At 40.9% G+C, this 24,217-nt stretch overlaps 1 protein-coding gene across 8 annotated transcripts in view; it reads left to right on the top strand.

The window, feature by feature from the left end:
• The window catches only part of GRIA3 (glutamate ionotropic receptor AMPA type subunit 3), a 276,246-nt gene that overhangs the window by 201,796 nt on the left and 50,233 nt on the right, over nt 1-24,217 (top strand). For all 8 annotated transcript variants that reach the window (XR_012026557.1, XM_072817305.1, XM_072817306.1 and 5 more), the window contains 2 exons: nt 6,143-6,519; nt 16,383-16,581. Coding sequence is in view for 7 of the 8 variants with exons in the window: in XM_072817305.1 (XP_072673406.1) it covers nt 6,143-6,519; nt 16,383-16,581 (576 nt within the window). In the remaining variant the exon portion in view is untranslated. The remainder of the gene's footprint in view (nt 1-6,142; nt 6,520-16,382; nt 16,582-24,217) is intronic.

The raw sequence follows: 24,217 nt of genomic DNA, 5'->3' as shown, positions 1-24,217 counted from the left end.
AGTTCCTCCAGGTTTGCCACTGGTGAGTGGAAAAATCAAACCTAATTTGGTGTGTTTACTGAGCCCACACAGCCGCTCTTAAGCTGCTTGATTAAAATGCTTTAAGTAGTCAAGACGCCAGCAAAAGTACTAGCAAACTCTTACCCTGAGCTCTTTCCATTTGCTGGGTTTTGTCCATCACCTGAGGCACCTCCATACCACTTAACTTACCTGCCTCGATTTGTGAAAATGGCCTGTCTACTGCTGTTACTATCAGAGGCTGAAGCTTGAGAACAAAAGCCGCTGACTGGTTCAGGACACCCGAAGTGAGAGGCAGTTCATCACAGAGTCCGAACCTCACCTACTCCCTACTACTCCCTAGCCCCATCAATAATTCTTCACCCTTGCTCCCAGCCACAGCTGCCTGCCATAAAGAGCAGAGACCAGGAAAGGGATGCTGTTTGGGGCGTTGCCTTTCCTACCTTCTCATCACTCTTGACCTCCAAAATCTTTAACGTGCCTTGGAAATGACCTTCCCCCTTGCCTGCATGCCCTGGCAGCTCCAGGAGAGCTAACTGGTATTTTCCGACACTACTTAACTGCTCCTTCCATTTCCCTTGCTAATCAGGTGATTGCTCCACAGACATTATGCCAAGCAGATCCTGGGCTCTGAAATAACCAACCATTACAACATCCTTTTTCATATGGATGAGGGGATATAGTGGCAGAAGGCAAGGGCTTAACCCCAGCTGCCTATGAGCTGGTAGGACAGTCCTGCTGCCTTGGTCCCACCAGGCATACAAGAGATGGGAAGAGTTGCTAAGTCCCCTACCCAGCTGGCCATCCCTGCAGCTTGATCAGTAGCTCCTTGCTTTTCATTGAATGAGCCTTCTTCCACCTGCTTTTTGCTATTCCTTTGTCTTTTTCTGGCCATAATGGGTCTTTTTGTAAGGTTCAGCATGGGAAATCTCATTTTGGAGCCAGGTCCACATCAAGGAAGATTAATCAAACACGGAGCACCCTCCAAAAAACAGATGAACTCCACCTGCTTTGTAAAAGCTCCTTAGGAAGAAACATTTCTGGAGTGCCTTAGTGGTGCAGTTGGTTGAGCATCCAACTCTGGGTTTCGACCCAGGTCTTGACCTCAAGGTTATAACCTCAGGGTCATGAGGTTGGGCTCCGTGCTCAGCAGGGAGTCTGCTTGAGATTCTCTCCCTTTCCCCCAGCTCATGCATGTGCTCTCTCTCACTTTCCTAAATAAATAAATAAAATCCTTTTTTAAAAAAAGCCAGACTGAGGGAAACAGGCAAGTGCCTGAGGGGAGCAGGTTCTTTCTGTTGTCTTATGTGACTTCAGAAGTACTTCATACTAGCAGTGGCTTCCTTTGGGAATCTGTGCTTTTGCTGCATGTTCCTGGGAACCAGACAAGAAGCCCCACTTTGTCTATCTAGCTACCTCTTGTTAGTGTTTAGCTGTGCTTATCATCTAGTGAGTGTTTGTGCCGAGGTGGGGTTTTTTTTCCTCATAAAGGATGTCAAGATTTTCAGACTTCTTTCTTTACCTGCTTGAAAAGAGCCCAATTCCCTAAAATTCAATCCAAAGTGATTTTCTCAAATGCCACTTATTTCTTCCTTCCAAAGCAAAAGAAATGGCCATTTCTCTTAGGACTATCAATTATGTATACTTAAATGATCAAAAAACTAGTTAAATGAAGTAATTAAATTCAAATGAGATCAAATGGGAAATGATACGAGTGGGGCATTTGCATGGAGGCAGAAACACGTTGGCAAGGATAGAAGGTGGCTTCATCTGTGAATTCTGTTGGCACGACAGGCCTCTTTCTAGCTGATTCAGACTCTCTCTGCCAAAACCCCCACTAGCTTTCTGGCCAATTCCATTCTTCTCAGTAGCTTTTGTTTCTAAGATCAGGTCTGGCCCCAAGCAAAAGGGTAAAATAGGTAAAATTTGGGTTTGGCCTCCGTCCAGTTATAAATGCAGAACTGGTGATTCAGGAGTTAGTGGCAACGAGAGGAGTGTCGAAGCCATAGGTAATAATACTGAGGGGGAAAAGTGAAACAGGACATAAACCTGCTTACTTCACAAACCTTCATTGACTATCTCCTAAGCTAGGCTCCATGGGTAGATTCTGGGGCTATAGAGGTGCACCTTGGTCGAGGGAGAAGAACTGGGGGAAAAAGCCAGAGAAGGAACATTCCAGGAGGTAGGAAGAGAACCTATAGTCATCAGTGTCAGAGAGCCAAGGAAAGGGGTACATTGTGCAAAAGGCCAGTGGTGTCACATGAGTGGAGGATGTCTGAGGGGAAGACTTTGAGTTTGATAACCAAGTATATAGTTGAAGAAGCAATGTCATTAAACCAGAGGGGATGGAAGGTAGATCACAGGTGTTTTATAAGGACAAAGTGGGGTTAAAATCAAGAGATAGAAAAGGTATATTTCTTCAAGAAGATTACTGGTGGGAGACAAAGATGTCATATGGTTAAGAGGGTATCAGGATCAAAAGAAGGTGGGAGGAGTGGTTTCTGTTTCATTTTAGGCTGTCAGTAAACCTAATTACCTGAGTATGATTTTAAGTGAATAAGATCAATTAATGTCTTTCAAATGACAGTGAGCATTTGAATCACCTGGAGGGCCACTGGAATCCCGCCCACAGAGCTTCTAATTCCATACATCAGGGATGGGACCTGAGAATTGGCATCTCTAACAAGTTCCCAGGTGACTCTGATGCTGCTAGTCCAGGAAACCACCCTTTGAGAACCAGTGAGATAGGTTGAGAAGGAAAAATTAGTAAAAGAGAACCAATGGAGCTGAATTTTAAGAAGAGACAGAAGAATATGGGCTGCAAGGAATAAGTGGATTAAGCCTTAGAAAGTTCATTTGCTATGAGATGAGAATGACAGAATAGGTAAATCAGAGTGCCTGACTGGCTCAGTCAGTAAAGCATGCAACACTTGGAGTCGTGAGTTCACGCCCCACATTGGATGTGGAGCCTACTTAAGAAAAAATATAGTATTTTTTTAAAAAAAGAAGGAATAGGTGAAGATACAGCAATATGGAGAAGGAAAAAGACACTGAGACAATAGGGCTTGTATCAGATGGCTCTCTGCTCAGCAGGAGTCTGCTTCTCCTTCTCTCTCTGCCTCCCCCGACCCCTGCTCAGGCGCTCGCTCTCTCACTCTCTCTCTCTCTCCATCCATCCTCCTCAAATAAATAAACAAAATCTTAAAAAGAAGAAAGAGGCAAGATCACCTGCAGGGAAGGTGGGCTAGTAAGGATTAGGCACTGCATAAAGTTTGGAATATGCATCACTCTCAGACTTAGAAGAGAATCAGCTTTCCTATGATAGATGATGTATTTAACTTCAGAAATGGGGAGTTTGAGATGGTAGTGAGCCATTCAGGTAGATTTGGTCAGTGGGCTGTTGTCTTCAAGAAATGCATACTTTCTGCAGCTCTCCCCAGGCTATAGGACATCCTCCACAAGGGTAAGGAGTTTTGTCTGCTTTGTCTATCTTGCTCACTGCTTCATCCCCAGCACCAAGAGTAGTACTTGTCACAGAATAGGCACTCAAATATGCACTGGAGTAAATCCGAGAGGAGTTGATTATCATACATTAAAACAGTGTATAGTAGAAACCTGCACATATATATGGAGTTAGGGCACTGTGGTGGTTAACAGCATGAGTTCTAGCAGCATTATCAACAATAGCCAAATTATGGAAAGAGCCCAAATGTCAATTGACTGATGAATGGTTAAGGAATATATATAATGGAATATCACTCAGCAATAAAAAAAGAATGAAATCTTGCCAAATGCAACAACATGGATGGAGCTACAGTGTATTGTACTAAGCAAAATAAGTCAGTCAAAAAAAGATAAATACTGTATAGTTTCACTCATGTGGAATTCAAGAAACAAAACAGGAATATAGGGGAAGGACTAAAACAAAGAGATGGAGACAAGCCATAAGGGACTCTTAACTATAGAGAACAAACTTAGGGCTGATGCAGGGAGATGGGTGGGGGATGGGGTAAATGAGTGATGGGCATTAAGGAGGGCATTTGTTGTGATGAGCACTGGGTGTTACATGTAAGTGATGAATCACTAGATCCTATTCCTGAAACCAATATTACACTATATGTTATCTAGATTTTACATAAAAACGTGAAAGAAAAAAGGCATGTGAGTTATGAAATCTGAAGACCAGGGTTCTAATCCCAGGCCTGTTTCTCCTTCTTTAACATGGGAATGATTGTGTGCCAACCTTAAGTTTGCTGTGAGAACTAAATAAGATAATATATATGAGGTGCTTACACACAGTGAAGGCACTGAATAAATGTTAGCAGGCTGTTTATTATCTGCGTTTCCCTTTAAATTAATTAAGATCTGTTTTTGAATCAGTTTGAGTCACCATATGGGACTAAGGATAGTAAAACATTTCTTTGAAAACATCCTCTGTCTCAGACTTCATCATTCTTCCTCCACCTTTCCCCACTGATAAGGATATTGAGGTATAAAAAACAACTATCAAAATTGGTCCTTTTGTTTTTATTTTTTATTTTGAGAGAGAGAGTGTGCACATGTAGGAGCAAACAGGGGAAGGGGCAGAGGGAGAGGCAGAGAGAGAATCTTATGCAGCCTCCACACCCAGCATGAAGTCGATGTGGGGCTCAATCTCACAACCCTGGGATCATGACCTGAGCTAAAATCAAGAGGCAGACGCTTAATTGACTGAGCTACCCAGGCACCCCAAAACTGGTGTTTTTACTTCATATCTGATACACCATCCAAAAGGCTTTCCTTAGGAGCATTTTTCAGGTGTGTATTTTAAGGCCTAGCTCTAGACTAAAGCCTACTAAACCTACTACTATTGTAGAGAAACAGTTGTGGAAGACCAAATAAGTAAATGTAGAAATTCCTATTGCCAAAAAGAAAAGAAATTCCTAGTGCCTTTTTCCATGGGATTAACATGAAAACATTGCCTGACTTTGCCTGATCCCATTATGCAGGGCATTACTGACACATTTATTTTATTGATCCAATATGCATGAGTACTACACTGATATTTATCACTAGACATGATGGCTTCCTATAGAAATTAATATGTATTCTAATAACTGCTTTACCCTTGTTATGCCCATGTGGAATTCTTTCATGTTTGCATAGATTATTTTCAATAGTCAACAACTTATTTTCTGGACATCCATAGTTTCTTTAGTTTAAGATGTGCTGCAGTGATAGATACAAAAAAAAAAAAACAACTACAACAAAAGATTGAGTCCTTGCCTTTAAAGAACCTATGTTTTAACAGACATGCTCTGAAAAAATGGTTCAAGAATAATAGCAAACACTGAAATATTACACTGAAGCCTATAGTCCTGTGTTGCACCTCATGGTGGGGAGAGAGGCACATATAAGGAGTCTAAACTATATGCTTGCTCCTCAAGAATTCCCAGTCACATGAGAGAGCTAAGACATAAGAGCATGAGAATTAAAACTTAAAAAACATGAGTTGGGGCACCTGGGTGAGTCAATGGATTAAGCGTCCAACTCTTGGTTTCAGCTCAGGTCATGATCTCAGGGTCATGGGATTGAGCCCTGTAGGGCACCATGCTCAGCACAGAGTCTGCTTGAGATTCTGTCTCTCCCTCTGCCCCTTCTCTCTCTCTGTTTCTCTCTCTCTCTCTCAAAAATAAATAAGACTTAAAAACAAAACAATAGTTAAACAGTGATAGGGGCACCTAGCTGGCTTAGTCCATAGAGCATGTGACTCTCGATCTCATGATCATGAGTTCAAGTCCCACATTGGGCATAGCACTTACTTTTAAAAAGAGTTAAGCAGTGATATGTCACAAGGGGGTACAAGTTGAGTTGCAAGAGAGCAAAAAAATTCTAAGAAAGAAAAATTGAGTTGGGTGCCCTAAGCCCGTAGGTCACAAAGGACAAAAGGCCAGCCAGTGTCTTTTCCTTACCTTACCATCAAGTTAAAGCATTATAGAAACCACTGAATGCTACTTTTCTGACCAAAGCATTGACAAATCAATTGGTTATAGTGATCTAAGAGTTTATATTTCCACCAAAGAGGTATAGTAAGTGTCAAATGACTAATGGAAATACTATCTCTAAAAGTCAATTTTTTTTCCAGAGGGCTGATATAGCTGTTGCTCCACTCACTATAACCCTGGTCCGTGAAGAAGTCATAGATTTCTCAAAGCCGTTTATGAGCTTGGGCATCTCCATCATGATAAAAAAGCCTCAGAAGTCAAAACCAGGCGTATTCTCATTTCTGGATCCCTTGGCTTATGAAATCTGGATGTGCATCGTCTTTGCTTACATTGGAGTCAGCGTAGTTCTTTTCCTAGTCAGCAGATTCAGCCCCTATGAATGGCACTTGGAAGACAACAATGAAGAACCTCGTGATCCACAAAGCCCTCCTGATCCTCCAAATGAATTTGGAATATTTAACAGTCTTTGGTTTTCCTTGGGTGCCTTTATGCAGCAAGGATGTGATATTTCTCCAAGGTTTGTTTCCATGTCATACCTAATGCCTCCTTGCATTCTGTGGCCATGATCCATTCATGTACACCCATCTCAAGTCCAGATTTCTTTCATTTAACATTCCATCCAATGACAAATTATCATCAAGCCATTTTGTTTGCTTGCGTCCATGAAGTGAGTGTGTTATTGGTGTTATTCTGAATGTCCTTCATGCATTTCTATGGTATTGTACATATTATAACAAACATTTGGACTCTGGATAAAGGTAACATTGTCAGCTAATATTAATATTATTATTCAGATAAAGCTAATACTAAATCTTGATCAGATCAGTCAGGCATGGTTTCTTCAATTGAGCTAAAACAGTTTCTTATTTGTCTAGAGATAGGATCTAGAAAAAAAAATTTGAAAGAATATAGAACTCTTCTTAAAAGCCCTCCTACTTTCCCCTTTCAGCATCCTACCTTTTTTATTTCACTCTGAGACTGCCTAGAACTATTCATTATAGTATCTTCCCCAAGTTTTATAACTAAAACTTAAAACTACTAAAAGAAAACATAAGATGAGGGGAAAAAGAACACCTAAGAGGAAGTCTATATGATCTTGGACTGGACAAAGAGTTTTCAAAACACAAAAAGAACAATCCATTTTTTAAAAATTGATAAACTGGGCTTCATTAAAATTCAAAACTTTGACATTTCAAAAGACATCATTAAGAAAATGAAAAGACAAGCCACAGACTGGGAGAAAATATTAGCAAATCATACATCTGATAAGGAACTTAAATCCAGAATATATAAAGATCGCTTGCATTACTATTCAATATAAAGAAGACAACCTAATTTTTAAGATGGACAAAATATTTGAACAGACCTTTCCCCAAAGAAGATATACAAATGGCTAATAATCACATGTAAAGATGCTCAACATAATTAGTCATTAGGGAAACACAAATTAAAATCACAATGAGATACCTCTATATATTGTCTAGAACAGCTATAATAAAAAAGACAATACCAAGTGGTGGTGAGGACATAGAATGACTATAGCTCTCATCCATTAAGTAGCATGAACGCAAAATGCTATGGCTGAATTGGAAGACAGACTGGCACTCTCTTATAGTTAGACATGTGCTTAAAACATGACACAGTAATTCCACCTAGTTATTTACTGAAGAGTAAAGAAAACCTATATCTACACAAAGACTTATAAATGTTCATAGGCGCTTTATAAAAACCAAAAAGTGGACACAACCCAAATGTCCATCAACAAGTGAATGGATGAACAAAATTCCATCTGATGGAATACTATTTGTCAATCTAAAAGAGCAAGCTACTGATGTGCTATGACATGGATGAACTTTGAAAACATCATGCTACGTGAAAAAAGCCAGACACAAAAGGCCACATATTATATTCTTCTATTTATTGAATTCTAGCTATTCAATGTCCCTTATTGCATTGTTCCATTTGTTCAGGATAAGCAAATCCATAGAGACAGAAAGTACACTAATGGTTTCTGGGGACTTGGAGTAGAGCAAAGCTAAAAAGGACGAGGATTAGGCTGAGGCAGGTGAGGTTGAGTACAGCAAGCAAAAGGGGCAAATTCAGTCTTTATTTAAAATGTTAATATTTGTTCATCATGGGTTTCTTGAATTAATCTTGATTTTTTTAAATATTGCACTAAAATGTTATTTATCTTGATTAATGAGATTTTGGTACCCCTCTAAATTTTGTGCATGGGGTAAATGCCTCACTTGTCTCACCCTAGTCCCAGCCCTGTCAGGATTAAGCACAAATGAGCATGAAGGAGTTTTTCAGGGTGATAGAAATGTTCCAAAACTGGATTGTGGTGATGGCCGCACAACTCTTAAGTTGACTAAAATCATTCATTGTACATTTACATTGGTGAATTTTATGATATGCAAATTTTATCTCAGTGAAGCTATTAAAAATATTGAATGTGAATGTCCTAGACCTTGCCCACTTAGTTTAAGTGTTAACTCACCTAAACAGAAACAGTATTGAATTCATAATCATAAAATATTATAAGCAAATGCAGCATCTTTAAAATCGGGGCAGGGGGAAGTGGGTTTTTTTCTGAAATAAAAAGTTGTAGTTTTGGTAAAATTGAACATTAATCCAAATACTGACCAGAGTCCATTATACAAACATATGGGGACTTTCATTTAGAATATAAGGACTCAGAAGGTCAACTACTATGGTTTTACAGCCTACTTCATTTTAAGATTATCCACTTGGAGCACAAAACATTTCAAATGAAGATTTGCAGCATAACTCATGGATAACCATCTTCAAGTTTCTAATGTAATGTATATGGGACAAGCCTCTTTTGTCTAAGTCATATCTTTTGCCACTCTCAATCTGCTTGGTCAGATTCTCCAAAGTATTTCACTCCCTGTTCCTTTTGTGCTTACAATGTGTGTCATCTCCCATGTGGTACCACTGGGAGTTCATTTATTTTGCTAGTTTCTTTCTTTTCTTATTTTTTAAAATGTTCACTTGGAGACTAGGGTTTCTGAATGATCCCGTAATTGAGTGATTTTTAACATGGCTGGTAATCTGTGTTGAGGCAATGCTAAAGAGTCATTAAGGCTGGAGATTTTATTGGTTTCTGTAAGTGAATTTTCAAAACTAAATTTGTGTTATCCCCACTGGAGTGCTGCATACTACTCTATATACTCAAACAGGACTCTTCAAAAGCTATCTGTTTTTGGAAGTATTTATGCATATTGCCTCATTAAGTACTAACTTAAAGATGATGACCTGAACATGACAAGCTGGGTAGATTTTTTTTTTTTTTGTAGCAGAATTTAAACTGTGGCTCTTCTATGGCATATATATATATATCTAATCCTTTTTTCTCCGAGACACACATTTCATTATACTGCACTAGATACTGTCATATAGAGCAATGGCTTTCAAACTTTTTGAGCATGTCCCTCAATACGAACTACATTTTCCATCATGACTCAGTGCATATATATGTATATAACATGTATATGACACAAGTTTTACCAAACATCACTCTTACAGTGTGCCATGTTGTTTTAAACACTAATTGCAACTCAACCCAGCAATGGTGCACATAGCCTATGGAATAACACTGGTCTAGAGTAACATCCTCCTTTTTGTGCTTTTGAGTAATAAATTATTACTATGTATATCTTCTACCACATGGGTGATCCCTCTTTCAATACTGTCTTTTGTGTCCTTCAAAGAAAATTATATCTTTAAGCCTCTTGATAAAATTTTATACTTTGTAGCACACTTTTTTCTCCTTGAGAGCTCTACTGGTTATATATTTGTGCTCAATCATATAACAGAAAAGTCCACTGAAATGTGCTCTTCTATTAACAGATTTCGAAATTCCTGATAATGACATAGTTGTACTCTAAGATTCATGGTTGCCTTGGCTCCAAATGTCAATGTTATACTTGGTTTAATGGCCACACTTAGAATGTAGACTCTCCAGAAAGCCCCAAATGTGAACATGCATTGTACACTCTGACTTTTCCCAAAATTGAAGCAATTCAAGGAATTATAAGAGACCACATTTTAAAGTAAAACTACCAACTATTATAGCAGGAGGAGACATCAGGTACATTGACCCAACTGCTTCTGTTTCCTGAAGGCAGAGGGACAACAGCCCTCACTGAGCTCCTGCCGTGTATAGGTACTTTTCCTGTATTATCATACAAATTTTAATCTTCAAAACACTGCCGCCTCGTACTTATTTTTAAGTGGAAGAAGGTGACGGTCAGTGTAAATAATTTGCCCAGTCACACGGCTGATGGCAGAGCCAGTATTCAAACCTAACTCCAAGTCCACAACCTAGGCTGTTCCACTTCATGCTGCTTTTTTTTCACAGCACAAACAAAAGAACAGTACCCAGAGAGAGACTGTGGTGGAGGCCAGGGTCATAGAGGTTTTAAGAGCCAGCAGTACAACTGTTTCCACTACCACCCACTGCCTCACCACTACGGATCTGAAGGTGCATTGCCTGTTCCATTCTTTTCCTCAGATTTGTCCACAGGAGTATTTTCTAGTCTCCCAGCCTCCAATGAAACTCTGCCTTTGCCCCGGTTGTTAAAGAAAGGAGGCAGTGCCCACTCAGAGTAAAAGTGTGGGAAATCAACAATGAGACGACATGAGGAACGCTGAGCATCATTCTGTTTCCATTAAATAAAGGTATTGACAGGGGCTTGGAAGCTTAAAGAGCCCATGTCAATATTAGGTTTGGTATTTTCAACTACTCCAGTTGTTTGGAGTGAACAATTCAGCTGGAGGCTGAATTGCCTTTAGAGAGGCTAATCAATGTGATAAGCTGAGGTTATATCCATATACAAACTGATCTGTGTAGGGCAGTGAGGAGAGGAAAGTATGAGGAGATTCCATTCAACCCTCTTCCCCTGGAGGGGATTGGGAAGATGGGCAGTGGGTGTAGCCAGATGGAGGTAGCCTACTGGTTAAGGATGCAGGTGCTGGAGTTAGTTTCACTAGATCCCCAATCTGCTTAGGAGTTGTATAACCTCTGGGGCATGTTACTAAATCTGGCTAAGCCACAGTTTCTCATCCATAAAATGTAAAGCACAGTACCTGGTGGATAGTAAGTTCCCAGTAAAGGGTAGCTATCCTCATTATTAAACTGGCTGCTCTTCACCACTCTAATTTCACAAATACTAGCAGTTAATATCTTACTTGCTTTTTAGTCCCTAAAACTCCTTAGGAATACAGTTGAAACTGTAGTCAGTGCCACATAGCCGATTTCTGATGAGAAATAACCAACAACTTTCCTTCTTGAATCCATATAGTGCTCTCCTTAAGGATCACACCTCGTGCAAACGTCTTGATTGTATATTCTATAATGATTTACTAATACTGACAGAAATGTTACAATTTTTTTTAATCTGTAATTTATTTCCTTTGTAAAACTTGGATAGAACCTTGCAGAGCAGTCCAAAGTCGGAGTCCTTCCAGACAAATGCTCCCCCTGCTGACTTTCTTTGAAGCTGCAGGGACATCTGAGGTCTAGCCAGGGTGAAGGTGGGAGGATTGGGGGAATTCTAACAGAGAAACTGGAGGGAGCACGCTAACTTGAATCTGATTACCATGTACATATTATTCCAAAGGCATTACTCTTCTCTAGTTCTGCAAGATATCAGATACTTTAGAGGAGGAGGCAGGGCATCTGTTCAGGTTAGCTGACCTTTTGTAAAATGGAAAATGTGTGCAAAATAATAAAAGACATGAAGAGTATGAAATGAATGGGACCCAAAGACAGCAGGATTTGGGGGCTCCATTTTAAACAATAGCTTTTCCTTTGCTGATGTCTGACTAGGGTCTTATCCTACTGCAAATTCTCTTCCAAGTAGTAGTGATGTGGTGATCAATTAATGATGTAATAGCAGGATTTTTATTGCAACCATTTTATGACTTTTCTGGCTGAACGCCATAGTTCTCAGTCTGGGAGATGGTTACTTATTCCCATCAGAAAATACTATATGAGCCAAAGATTGATTCTGCACATTTTTTAAAAACCTGTCATAGAATGAGCATTGAATAGGGTGTAGAAAAGATACATACTTTGGAAAAAAGAAGAGGGGGAGAAAAGAGCATGATGAAGAGTTTGTGCACAGAAGTGGTTACAGTTTCAGCTCTTGGTCTTGTGAAGCTAGTAAAGTGCAGATTTCAAAATTTACTTACAGGATGAAGGTTACAGCACATAGCTCACTTTTATTAGCATTTCAGAGGTCATAAAATACATTTTATTATTAACTCAGAAACTCCGGTATGATTACAGATAACAAGAACATTATATATTATTTTGCAGTGTTTTTACATCTGTTTTTCTTATTGCTAATCCGCTTTCATTCACTCCCTCTTACATTTCTTCAAAAGGTATGCAATATGCTCCTTATAATGCATTTTTATAAATACTAAATGTGCAGCATTTTATAGCCATTTCATTATGTCAACCTCAAAATCTGTCTTGTGCAACAAAACTATTTAAAATGAATGTTAAACATTTTGAAGCTGCATTAATGGAGGGAAAAAAACTGGAAAATGACAGGTCTTTTTAACTCAACTATAAAGTCTTGTCTTGTTTTAATAGATCCTTTTAAAAATGTCATGGGGCTGACCCATCAGTCACTTTTTATATAGCCTCCATGTGAAATGTGGGTTATTAAATGGCTATAGTTTCATTAATGAGAAAAGGGAAATGTAAAAATTCTTACAGAGCATCTTCCCTGTGAGTTTCCACTGTACCTTTTTTCAGTGAAATGATTTAGGCGTTCACGCCATAAAGGAAAGAAAGTGGTAGAAATTCCACTATGATTCTTGTCAAAGCTACTGCTGCCTTGAGGGGAGAATGTTGAATGCAAGCTTGTGCATTTAACATAGTTTCCAAGGAAGCTCCTTTTCCATTCTGCTGAGGCTTATGGACACTATTATACCATTTCTATATGAATATTCACCAAAATTTTCCATGCTCATAGATAGATATATATATCATCATATTAACCACGTAGTTGCCAAAGTCAATAGCCATGTATACAAGAGGCCACAAAAATGACCATTTTGCATTTAGGTTTATTTTCAGTCACGTCAACAGCCAATCTCAGCTAAGTGCTATAGATCAACCACATGATTATCTGAGTCCCCTATTATGGTGGCCAAAATAACCAGATTAGCATGTGCAGCCTTGATTTTAGATCATACAGACACAATCCATTAGCCTCACTAGAATGGCACAAATATAATTTCCATAAATTACTGTATTTTTCTCTGTTTCAAGGAGACAATGCATAAACTACCATCGGTATTCGCAGCAGCTTAATACACCCCTTTCTATACCAAAGCATGATTCTGGAAATACTCCAAAGTCAGTTCTCCCCTTGGTCTCAGGAAAACCCCGTCATTCCAAATAAGGATGGCATTCCCAGTTCCATTTCGAATGAACAAATAATAAACAATAATTATCCAAACTTGTTTGCTTTTCCTGCAACTATAATTCTCAGTTGTCAGAAAATTGCACCTTCTGTGATTTATACACCATTCTGGATTTTCTTACACAAACTATGACTATTTTGTAGCACAAATATGTGGGCATTTCTTTCCTATTGTGTAAGAATAGATCATTTCCTATTTCTCCTCCCTGTGCCTCAGTTTCTTTATCTGTAAGATGCCTCTGTTTCCTAATCTGTATAAATAGTGCCTAACCATAGGGAAGGAGGGTTGAAAGAGTTGACCCATGTCAACCTAAAGCAATCAGAACAGTCTGGAAGTGCTCTGTAAGGGTTAGCTATTATCATTATCGTTTTTATTACCCTATTACTACAGATGCTACTTTGAAACATTAATCTTTTATATGGTAAAATTATTTCCAGAGTCAGATCAGTTGAGGATAAGTTAAATATATATGGCAACAATGAAGAAAGACTATAAAGGTCCAAATTCGTAACTGAAATATCCTGGAAACTTTTAGCATTTGGAAGGGTAACGCATTCTTTCCGCCTCACCTGGATGTTTTCACCGCTTCTGATTAAAAGGGACATGTTCCCAGATGAGATCCTGGGAGAATAGAACCATTAGAGAAATCTGTTGCAAAGCAGATTTTCACATCTGAAAGGCTACAGGTGATTGTGTTCAAAAATAAAGAAAGCAGGGTTGTTTTAAGCATCCTGCAACCAATAGGAATCACAAACTTTAAAAATCAAGTAGTTTTGTTTTAGTTCATCAATAAAGACCACCATTATTCAAACACCTGCCAAAATTATTTGACCGGAGTGTAAAATCAGAAACAACTGAATTTTCCAGAGGCCAATAAAAGTTTATCTTGGGACACAGGAATTTAAATTTGCTTCCAAGTGGTAAAATGCAAATACAGAGAAGAGCTTGATTTGCCAGGTTTCAGCCCAGAACTGCCCTCTTCCCACAGAGCCTGGAATTGTGCCAGGCTCCTACGCCTATTCTTCACTTTATGACAGAGTGGGTTCTTTGCCTGCGAGCTTTTCTGGGCATGAGAGAACAGAGCCTAATCAGGATGGAGCTCTGCCACGGAGAGAACTATCCTAGAGATAACGTGGCAACGTTTTATAAAACCTAGGGACCAGATTTTCATTTCTGCAGCCAGAGCAGCCGTCAGCAACACTGTGAAGGAGACGAAAGTGCCTCCGTACAAGCCGCCTCCCATCGCCGAGCTTCCAGTGCCCTCTAACCGCCCCCCCAGACCCTCTCCCTGAGCAGCATTCACAGTGCAGGCCCCGCCGTGACCCCCAGTCCCGGCTGCACCAGAGCTTTATAAAAATGCTGCTCCTGGGGATCCCTGGTGGCGCAGCGGTTTAGCGCCTGCCTTCGGCCCAGGGCGTGATCCTAGAGTCCCGGGATAGAGTCCCGCGTCGGGCTCCCTGCATGGAGCCTGCTTCTCCCTCCTCCTGTGTCTCTGCCTCTCTCTCTACGTCTATCATGAATAAAAAAAAAAAAAAATGCTGCTCCTTCGGCCTAACCCCCAAAGAGTCTGATTTCACTGGCCTGCGGTGGAGCCGGGGCATGTTTTGTGTGTCGTCGTGTTTTGTTGTCTTTTGTCTCATGCTTCCCAGATGATATTGATGTTCAGGCAGAGTTGAGAATCGGTGATGCAGAAGAAGAACGAGATTTCTCAGTTTGGTCTGCAGACCCCTGGCGATCACCCGTGACACGGCCGAGGCGCAGCTTGTTGAGCGCTCGGATATTCTGAATCTGCGTTTTCACAAACACCCGGCGTGCAGCCACAGGCTAGTCCTCTTGAAGAGCAAAATTGCCCCTTAGTGCACCTTACCCGCCTTCTGCCCCCTCCGCTCCTAAGTAGATAGACTAATCCAAGACAATGTGATAATAGGTCCTTCTGAAGTTAACTTGTTAACCTTTTGACCGAGTCTCCTAAAGAAAACGCAGAGGGTGATTCCACTCTGAAGCAGTTCTTTGGCGGCTGGTGAGGATGGTTTCGTTTTGATTGTTTGGGGGGGCTGGGAGGTAGGCGTGGAAACCAGGCTTTTGGTGCCTGGCAAATTCTAGTACACAGATAGTTCCCTACCTTTAGGCCCCTCCTATGTCTTAGTAAAAGAGGAAAGTTTTGATCCCTAGAGCTAAGCTCCTGAGCCCCACTAGCCATTTCTATTAAGATGCTAATAAATACGGTCTTAATGGCTCCTTGCCCCATGGGCCACCAACTCCACAAAATGGCACAGTCTTTATTAAGTTTCCTAAACTCAGAGTGAAGAGTACGCCTCCACTTACCCATTTCTCTTGAAATAAGTGAAGGGTTTTGATCCTGTGTTTCTACCATGACATCACCTTCCATCAGTGGTTCTCAACCTTGGCTGTACCCCGTAATCGCCTGGGGAGCTTTAAAAAATGTTATGTGTGGGTCCCACTTCCCAGGCTCTGACTGACCTGGTGTTGGGCTAGGCCTGAGCATGAGATTTTTTTTTTTTTTTACAGTGCAGGCTGGGCACCACCAGCCTTAAAGGAAGGGAGCCGTCTTCCACAGGCATGCCCATCAGGGCTCCCACAGGAAGAGAATCTGATAAGTACAGTTCTTACGTGTAAGCAGAAGCTGCTAGAGATGTTTTTCCTAGGATTAAAAAAAAAAAATCCCGCTTTGCAAGCTATATAGGCCCGAAGAGCATTATGCATGTATCATCATCTGCCATCCTGACACGGGATGTTGTGAACGTGTTACTTTCGTTTGGTGTTTTAATTCCCTGACATCATCTACTTCAACTCTCCTGAAACCACTTCCCTTTCCAGAAATAAAGACAAGGATTTTTTTAAACTGAAATCCGGCCCCTCTGGGTCTGGCTTGGTCTCTGTTTTGTCTTGCAGATCGCTGTCTGGGCGCATTGTCGGAGGGGTTTGGTGGTTCTTCACCTTGATCATAATTTCCTCCTATACTGCCAATCTTGCTGCTTTTCTGACTGTGGAGAGGATGGTTTCTCCCATAGAGAGTGCCGAAGACTTAGCTAAGCAGACTGAAATTGCATATGGGACCCTGGACTCCGGTTCAACAAAAGAATTTTTCCGAGTAAGTGCCTTGCGGTGAATCGGGCCCGCTGGTTTTTATCGTCCAGTCTTCTCACAAAGGCTCCTTAAGGGAGGGTGGGGAACGTGTGGGGTTGTTATCAAAGCTGAGCATCTTGGCTGGGCTTAGTTGGTGACCTAATTCATTGTTGACAACTAAGAGCGTGCAGCCTGACAAGTGGCCTATGGAGAGCGCGAGGCCTGAACTCCCAGGTTGGAAGCCCAGCCCTGGCGCGGAGTGCTCCTTTGTCCTTGGGCAAGTCATATAACTTCTGTCAGCCTTGATCACCTTGCTTGAGAAATGAGGGAACTAAACTAAGTAATGCGCGTTCTTCTTTCTAGCTTTTACAAAAGCAGTGATTTAATGTCTCAGTTCAGAGAAGGTAGGTACTTGACTCGAAGATTCTGAGGAGTGATAGACTATAAAATTGCATATTCTATTTTAGACAATGGTTTCTTATTGAAATGTTTTACACTTGTTTCAAGTGTTCATGCTGATAGTTCCATTTTCAGAGAAGCCGGTAATTGTTTTAATTTCTTGAGTACACTTATTCCACCCCCGCCGCCCCATCATCGACCAAAAAACCTTAGTGGGGAAACAGCAAGCTGTTCACGAGCAAAAGTTAGTCAGGCTGCATAAACACTGTCAAGAGAAAGGATGAAAGGAGACTGAAGCAGAAAATTGATGGACATGCCACTTTTACATAAACTTTCAAGATCTTTTTTCTGTACCAACTGAACTCTAAGAAAGACCACCAGTGGAATGGTTAAGAATTCAAATGTTTCTTCAGTTGCCCCAACCACAAAAGTATGGTGATTAGAAAATGGGCCCATTCTATACATTATCCACTGCCTGCCACTGTCACCACTATAACTGGTTGTAGCAATGATCCAGAAGCCACTTGTATAGTAGGTAAAAGGGAAACGTTTAGTCTTTACAACCAATAATCAAGTTATTGGATGGCAGGTATAATTACTGACCTTTCCTCCAAGTCCAGGGTAAAAGCATATTGGTTCTAAACTGGCTTATTTTAAGAAATCAGTAAGAAATATATTTCTACATGTATTATCATGAGATTTGTTCAATTATTTCCTGGGAAAACGGGCGTATGTTTCTTAAAATTATAGCAATTAGCTAAAAGCTGCTTTCATTCCCTGAAAGAGAAAGCATTAGTTATGGGACCCTTTCAAGAATTCTCATTGGCTCTGCATATCCCTTTCTCGATTCTACCACTATTTATCGAGCAGATCAAAATCCCCAACCAGGGAGAAGGGCCCAGTATTGGAACCCATCACTGAAGACCTCCTGGAACTAACCTGGCCTTGACCTTGACCACTGTGGCAATCCCAGAAACTTATCTTGAAATAATCCCCTGCCTGCATGAAACCACTCACATGTTTCAGGGCAGCAAGCCAGGGATTTCCATCTGCTGAGTAGTCAGCACATAATCAGCTCCATGGAAAGCTGGTTTGGTATGAACCTCCAGCAGCATCCCAATAGGCATCATGTTGGCCTATGAAGTAATTGATCACTTAGCCTATTGAGACAAAGGACTTAGACTGTCTGATAAGAGATACTTGTTCCATTGGAAAGCATTTTACCTTCAAAGACAATTAGAAATTAGGAAGGTGTGTTTTAAATGGTAATCGATAGATGGCATCAATTCCCATTAAGCTTTCAAAGGCCATTCATCCATACTGCCAGCAAAGGACCCTCTCGAGGGATATTGATTAGCACAAAGACTTGAAAGTGTGACCAAATAGTCATTGTCCCCACACCCAGACCCCATCCCCGTGCCTTTTGTGTCTTTCTGAAAAACCAGGAAAGTGTCTGCTAATCTATTCAATGATGGTTTCATTAAAAAGCATCATATTACCAGAGCCAATTTGAATCAACATCCAATTCTGAGTGAAGCTATTGCTGCGTTCTAATTGGTTTGCGGTTTCTAATGCTCACCAATTCCTAGTGACCTTTACAGCCAATGAGTAATTCGTATGGAAATGGAGCTCTTATGAAAATCTGATTAGAGAGGGAGCTGGATATTTCTAGGTATAGGGAAATGCAAATCATTTTCTAATTCTCATGCACCACTTTTCTTTTTCCTCAAATGGTCGCTGATGACAGCGTTAGGATTCTGTGGGGAAGTTCTTCAGGCAGCACACAAAGGTTGATGATCTAAGAATGGAACTGAGCAATCTAGAAAGATCAACTTTTTTAGCCTGCTTGTACTGAAAATGTCATGCAAACCTAACAAAGGGTAAGGTTGATATTCATCTAATACAGGGGGGCCCAACCAATTGGTCTTGAAGCGATGTGTCCTCTCCATGCTCTCCACTCCACCCGCCTTGAACCACATAGATCAGAGAAGACAATGAGCCAGAACACATCATCTCTCACTCAGGGATTTCACAAACTAGCTTGTCACCACCACCCCCTCCGCCCCACAACCCTCAATGACCTCAAGGCAGTTTTAAGATTAGTCACTCCACTACACACAGAAAAAAGTGAAGGCCTCTGATGGCATGCCTCTGAACTTTAGAGAATAAAACGAGATCACATGCAACATTTACAAACATAACATGAGCTCATTTCTTCCCATTCTCACTGCATACTAAAACCACAGGGACCAAGTAGTAATACCATAAAACAGCCTGGGGCCAGCCCTCTAGTTCTTCCACTAGGAGAGAGAAATAAATAAAATACAATTCCTTTCCAATTGCCCTGCAGACATTTTTACTCATCCTGGATAAAGCTGCCATTAAAATGATGGTATTTTAAAATGATTCCTTTGTTTCTCTTATTTTCAAGCTATCCTTAACTGTTATCGACCATCACGTAAAGTCATAGGCACAGAGGGACCTGCTCCATCAGGAAAGGAGGCGGTGGGGGGGGAGAGGGAATGATACCAAGCAAAATGTATGCAGCTGGAAGAGACTTCTGAAATATTACAGTCAGCCCTCTTGACTTTCAAACTGATTTCCTTAGACAGTAGCTCCAAAACGAAATGTCCCAACTACAGTGGAAGCACCCATGCTAAAAAACAAGTCGACAGCTTTATTGTCATTACCCAGAGAAATGCCACTATGATTTGGAAAGCTGCACCGAAATGATCATTCCCCACTAAGTTTTGGAAATTTAACCTGATACAGATTCATGTTAAAAAAGTAGCACTGGGGAAAAAAGCACTTCCAAAATTCTCTCAGCCTTCAGACCCCTAGAAATATTAGGAGATAATTATGATGCTTGATGTCTTTTCCAGAGACTTGACTATATCCCCATTGAAGGTAGTTCAGGAGATTAAAGGAGATTTTTTTTAAATGAAATATTTAAAATGAATTTTTTAATAAATTTATTTTTTATTGGTGTTCAATTTGCCAACATATAGAATAACACCCAGTGCTCATCCCGTCAAGTGCCCACCTCAGTGCCCATCACCCAGTCACCCCCACCCCCTACCCACCTCCCCTTCCACCACCCCTAGTTCGTTTCCCAGAGTTAGGAGTCTTTCATGTTCTGTCTCCCTTTCTGATATTTCCCACTCATTTTTTCTCCTTAAACCCTTTAAGAGGGGCACTTGGGTGGTCCAGTCAGTTAAGCATCTGCTTTCAGCTCAGGTCATGATCCCAGGCTCGTTGGATCAAGCCCCGAATCTGGCTCCCTGCTCAGGGGGAGTCTGCTTCCCCTCTCCCTCGGCCCCTCCTCCTGCTCATGAGTGTGTGCACTCGCTCACTCTCTCTTTCTCAAATAAATAAATAAATAAAATCCTAAAAAAATAAACCCCTTTAAGAAATTAAATATAAAAGGAGAGGAGTGGAGAGAGAGTGAGTTGCTCTAGGGCCCTGAGTAGGACAGAGGAATTGAACTTTATCTGGAAACCACCAAGGGGACTGTTCTGTCTTCTGACTTGGAGACATGGTACCCCCCATGTAGCACAGCTGAATTACTCATGGAAATTATTTTATTTGAACACAAGACTCTGCCTAATTGTTGTCATCGGTCATTTATGTTTTTTTAAATTTAGGCTATAAACGAAGAGCCCTCCAAACTGATTTGGAAAGCAGTCCCTACTAATAGTATTTGGATCCTGCTTACACATTCAGAATCTCTCTCTCTTTCTCTCTCTCTCTCTCTCTCATACACACACACACACACACACACACACACAAGCATTTTTAATTGGAGCCCACATTTCAACATTTCGCAGTTATTTCTTATAGGGCTTTTGAAGTATATAAGGGGAAGGGGGAAGTCTCCCCACAGATGCACCTATGCTGAGTATGTTGACCTTTTGACATGATCAAGAAAACTAACCATTAATTTTTATGCTTTGTTACAACTGACCTATGTACACAATAGACCCCATAACGCATGCCCCAGGCCTAGGATACACATCAAATTATAAAGTCTTTTTGTTAAAAATTTTCTCACCAGGTAACTATGATGAATTTGCAATTTTGAAAGACAATATACTTGGACAACTGCAACCAGATTTAATTAGTTTGAAGACACATATGATGTGACCAAATGTTTGAGGACACAGCCAAACCACACACTAGGGAACACATAATAGCAACAACAAGAGATGAGTTGACATCAAGGGATGGCAGGTCAGAGACATCTGTTGTATATACCACTTGACAGTTTTTAAAAAGAAAAATTTGTTTTTTAACTTTGACATGGCTGTTGGGATGCCACCTTGTCAAAAACAATCTTATTTTCCTATGTCATGATACATTACACAACAAGACTCCTTCCTATACCTCATAGGTCAAGACTGGAGGTAGAGGGGATCCCTGGGTGGCTCAGTGGTTTAGCACCTGCATTCAGCCCAGGGCATGATCCTGGAGACCTGGGATCGAGTCCTACTTCGGGCTCCCTGCATGGAGCCTGCTTCTCCCTCTGCCTGTGTCTCTGCTTCTCTCTCTCTCTTTCTCTGTGTGTGTGTGTGTGTGTGTGTGTGTGTGTGTGTCTCATGAATAAACACAAAAAATCTTAAAAAAAAAAAAAAAAGACTGGAGGTGGAACAGGAGGCACAAGGTGAGGATGCTGAGACCTGGCCACATAGGCCTTGGGAAAAGGGCACGGTACACCCAGACAGCTGTTGGCTTTTCCCATCCTTCAGCAGCTAGGGATCTGTGGTTCCATTAGGTCTTCCTTGCGGACAGGTCTTGAGGTGGGTGGAAAGGACACTCTCCAAGGGAGTAGAAGACAGTTAACCTGCCAACTGTACACAAGTGACAACATACCTAATATCTGCCTCCAAGAGAAAGAAGAAAATGTAGCAATGAAGACAGGCTAATAATAATGCCCTAGATTCTATGATGTATTCATCACTCTTTCAATAATAACTCTTTTCTTTGAGCACACTCCATGTGCCAAGTTCTAGGCTAAGCACTGAAGCTCCATCTCTGTACACAAAATTAAATTTCTGTCTTTTGCCAAATCACATGAAAACACCTCGACAGGGTTTTCCACCATATTTGGAGGTTATTTTTGGGGACAGACAGACTTGAAATATAGGCATGTCAAGAAACTAGATGATCACACCTCCAGGGCAGCTGACAGTGTTCATTTTTACATTGCTCCTTCCCCACACATGCCAATCTACAGATACAACCCATGGTGAACAATAGGAGGGTTAATGATTCTCCACAAACCCAACATGAAGGTCAGGTAGGTAATGAATAAAACAGAAATGGCCTCTAGCCTCTGGGAGTTCACAACCTAGGAGGCTGTCAATTTTCAACACATATTCACATAACATTACCACATTCAATTCACTCGACAATCCTGCAATGCAGCCAGAACAGGCACAATTGCACCTACTTCGTGGAGGAGACACAGGGAGCAAAATGACATTGTGACTTGCCAAATGTCACTCAGATCAATGGGGGAGAGTAGAACTCTGAGTCCAGATTGAATCCTCTTTCCATTTCATCTCAATACCTTTCTGGCCTAAGCATTCACAGAAACAGGGGCTGTTATGCATGAATCAAGCATGCTAAGGCATCTGTATTATCTCCTGGTTGATCTTTGTTTTTATATCCCTTGATGGATCAATCAGAAAAGAAAACCTATCCACACTTTTAAATGACATTCTCCCATGCTCTGGTAACCTCAAAAGGATCCAAGATAAGATGGCAAAGAAAAGGAAGACATCCATAAAACTAGAGTGAATGCCACAAACACAGCAAACCTCTATTATTCACAGCTAATTATACTTTCCGATATGCCAAGGGTTATGTCATGGCTGGATAAAACTGGAAAGAAAAAGAGAGAGGATGAAAATGATTTCTAGTTCCACATCCACTGGTGACTTTTTTTTCCTTTGGTAAGAAGCATTTGGTCTGTTTCCTCATCTATCAAGGGGAATATTCCCTGCTCTACCCTCCTTATAGGGTTAGTAATAGGATAATATCACAAAAAGATCTCTAAAAGTACAAAGGATTCTACAAATCCCAGGAGAATTTTTTTTAAGATTTTATTTATTTGAAAGAGAGAGCAAGAGGAGGAGCAGAGGGAGAGGGACAAACAGACTCAGAGCTAATCGCAGAGCCTGATGTGGGGCTCAGTCTCACGACCCCGAGATCATGACCTGAGCTGAAACCAAGAGTCATATGCTCAACCGACTGAGCCACCCAGATGCCCCAAATCCTAGGAGACTTTAGGAAAAAAGCCCAACACTGGAGCAATTAAAGCATAAAGACTCCAGACAAGGCTCTATGGATACATGAGGGAGGGATATTTCCCAAGAAGAAAATAAGAGAAAATAAAATCATCTCTGCTGGCTCAGTGGAAGAGACGTGGGTTTTTTCCTGTCTTTGGGAGGAGAGAGAAACCTCATTGTATCCTCCTGCCATCCTCCTGATCCCATCCCTACCCCTGCCATAAAATACTACTCCTGACTTCATCTCTTAGTCCATCTTTAGCCATTCCTTTGGGGCCTGCAGATTCAACAACTTCCCTATGCACAATTTAGAACTGCCCTTGAAGACCACCTAGAAACTTCAGCTGCTTCCAAGGGGGCATGCAGGCCATCTGCCCAAAGTAACCAACCATACGGATTTCATTAGCCTTTCTCTGTTAGTCCTCCCAGGTAACCTACTTGCTTATGAGAGCATTTCACAGCCTAGAAACCCTAAGGGAGTTAAGTCTTCCTTTTCTTTGAGGTTGCAAACTCTCTCGGACAATGCCAGAGTAATTCACGCCACACAGAATCCCCAAATCTTTGGAAGAACTCTGAAATTCTCTTCCCTAGAGTAATTCACCTCAGGATCTCACTGTCTTTTCTTAGCTGACAAGATCAAATCACCTTAGCACTTCTAGTTGGAGGAATTGGGTCCATCTGTTCAATTAAACATTCCTTGAGTTCACCTAGCAAGCCAGCACAGGTTAATTATTTAAACTCTCCTTCATCACCATGCAGAAGTCTAAGAATTTGACTATAGGATCAAGTAAAATTTCAACTTCCTGAAACCCAGCTAACAAAAACATTTGGTTAACTGGAATGGTTTGTTCAAAAATGGTTTGTTCAAAAAACTCCACTTTTGAAAGGAAAGGCAACTCACACAAGACCTTGATATGAATTTTGTTTTCAAAAAACTACTAGGTGATGTCCTGTGGTCATGTTGATTCCAAT

Source organism: Canis lupus, chromosome X, assembly GCF_048164855.1.
Source record: "Canis lupus baileyi chromosome X, mCanLup2.hap1, whole genome shotgun sequence".
Classification (NCBI taxonomy): domain Eukaryota; kingdom Metazoa; phylum Chordata; class Mammalia; order Carnivora; family Canidae; genus Canis; species Canis lupus.
Note: the sequence above shows the minus strand (reverse complement) of the source record. Positions and strands in the feature narration are given on the sequence as shown.